This window comes from Odontomachus brunneus, unplaced genomic scaffold (assembly GCF_010583005.1).
Source record: "Odontomachus brunneus isolate Ranch 3 - 2012 unplaced genomic scaffold, Obru_v1 Obru_scaffold_094, whole genome shotgun sequence".
NCBI lineage: Eukaryota > Metazoa > Arthropoda > Insecta > Hymenoptera > Formicidae > Odontomachus > Odontomachus brunneus.
In genome coordinates, this window is record NW_022639544.1 from 915927 (window position 1) to 917339 (window position 1413).

General features: G+C 29.9%; 2 protein-coding genes across 5 annotated transcripts in view; one reads left to right on the plus strand and one right to left on the minus strand.

Moving 5' to 3' along the window:
* The window catches only part of LOC116848379, a 3316-nt gene extending 2115 nt beyond the window's left edge, over nucleotides 1–1201 (minus strand). Inside the window, exons 1-2 of one of the 4 annotated variants that reach the window (XM_032824384.1) lie at nucleotides 541–1201; nucleotides 58–319 (exon numbers count right to left, since the gene is read on the minus strand). In XM_032824384.1, the coding sequence (XP_032680275.1) occupies nucleotides 58–223 (166 nt within the window). In that variant the 5' untranslated portion in view covers nucleotides 224–319; nucleotides 541–1201. Of the gene's footprint in view, nucleotides 1–57; nucleotides 443–540 lie in introns of all 4 variants that reach the window. The other 3 variants (XM_032824382.1, XM_032824383.1, XM_032824385.1) reach the window with 3 other exon arrangements.
* LOC116848377 (plancitoxin-1) overlaps nucleotides 1–1413 on the plus strand; it is a 476759-nt gene that overhangs the window by 42960 nt on the left and 432386 nt on the right. The window lies entirely within an intron of this gene.

The following is a 1413-nucleotide window of genomic DNA, read 5'->3' on the forward strand; positions in this document are numbered from 1 at the left end:
TATATATATATATATATATATATATTAGCCACTATTATTATAAAACAAAGCACTAACCAATAAATATCCAAACATTTGGGTGTCTACATCCAAATTTCCTTGATATCGTGTTATTGAAACTTTCAACTATATTATTAGTGCGAACAGGACAGCCATACACAGAGACTTTGTTTGCTATAGGCAACCATGTCTTACGTAAATAAGACATAAATTGTAATATCATAGGATAATTACTGAATACGTAAATAAGAAATAAATTGTAATACCATAGGATAATCACTGAATATAGAATCAGCTATGTGTTGTAGTACTGTAAAAGCTTGTTCAAATAAAGAAGCTGGTATTAATAAAGAAGAAAATATTAATGGTACAGACATAACCATCGTTATTAATTTCCTAGGAGCATTTTTTAAACCAAGTTGCCGCCATTTGCGCAATACTGCTTTTAAATTTTAATAAAGAAAAAGTTACAAATTTAATATAATGATTTGTCACATGTATGAATGAGCATATAAATAAAATATTCTTAAATTAATTTACCTGATTTTAATGAAACCAGCACCCTTTCAACCTGGCTTTGGGGAAACATTTATGAAGGGAGTTATTTGTAGCGCGTTCATAATCTCCTACTATAAATTGTACATTATTTTTTAAATCTGGTACAATTTCAATTAATTTTTCCCATATAGCCTGATATTGAGCGAATGTTCGAGTCTCACATAACACAAAGACAACAGCAATACCCTGTAATATAAAAAATCTTAAGTGCGTTATATTTTTAGAAAAAAGCAAGGTTTAGATATGTATAAAATAAAAGAAACAGCTAGAGCTCGATTCTCGACGCGTACAAATAAGCACATGCAAAAATCCTATAGTTTATATAATACAAACTATAGGATTTTAGCATGCGCACCTCATTTGTAGGCATCGAGAATCGGGCCCCATATTGAATAATATTTATTTGAGTTCGTTTCTTATACTGTTTGCCGTAACTACTTGTTTTGATATTGCAATAAACAGAATGAAAGCAGATTGAAAACATAACTTAATATAACAGAACTTGAAATAAATTCATTTATAATTATCTGCTGTCAAAAATTTGTAGCAACAAGCTTTGTTAGGTAGGTAACAAGCTTTACTAGGAATTTGTTTATGCAAGATTCTATCTGGGCCGTACACGTATGAACCTTCCTAATTTCCAAAATACCTCAATAGAAAACATTTTTAAGTAAGAAATATTATATAATATACATACCGTATTTTTATAACGTATGTGAATGGTATATAATTGAATCATATGTGGATTTCGGGGAACAACCTGTAAATAATAGATAATAGAATTTTGCTTTTATCTAACCTAACAGCACAGGTGACCAGGAAACGTTCATGAGGAAGACCTCGATGTTTCTTTGG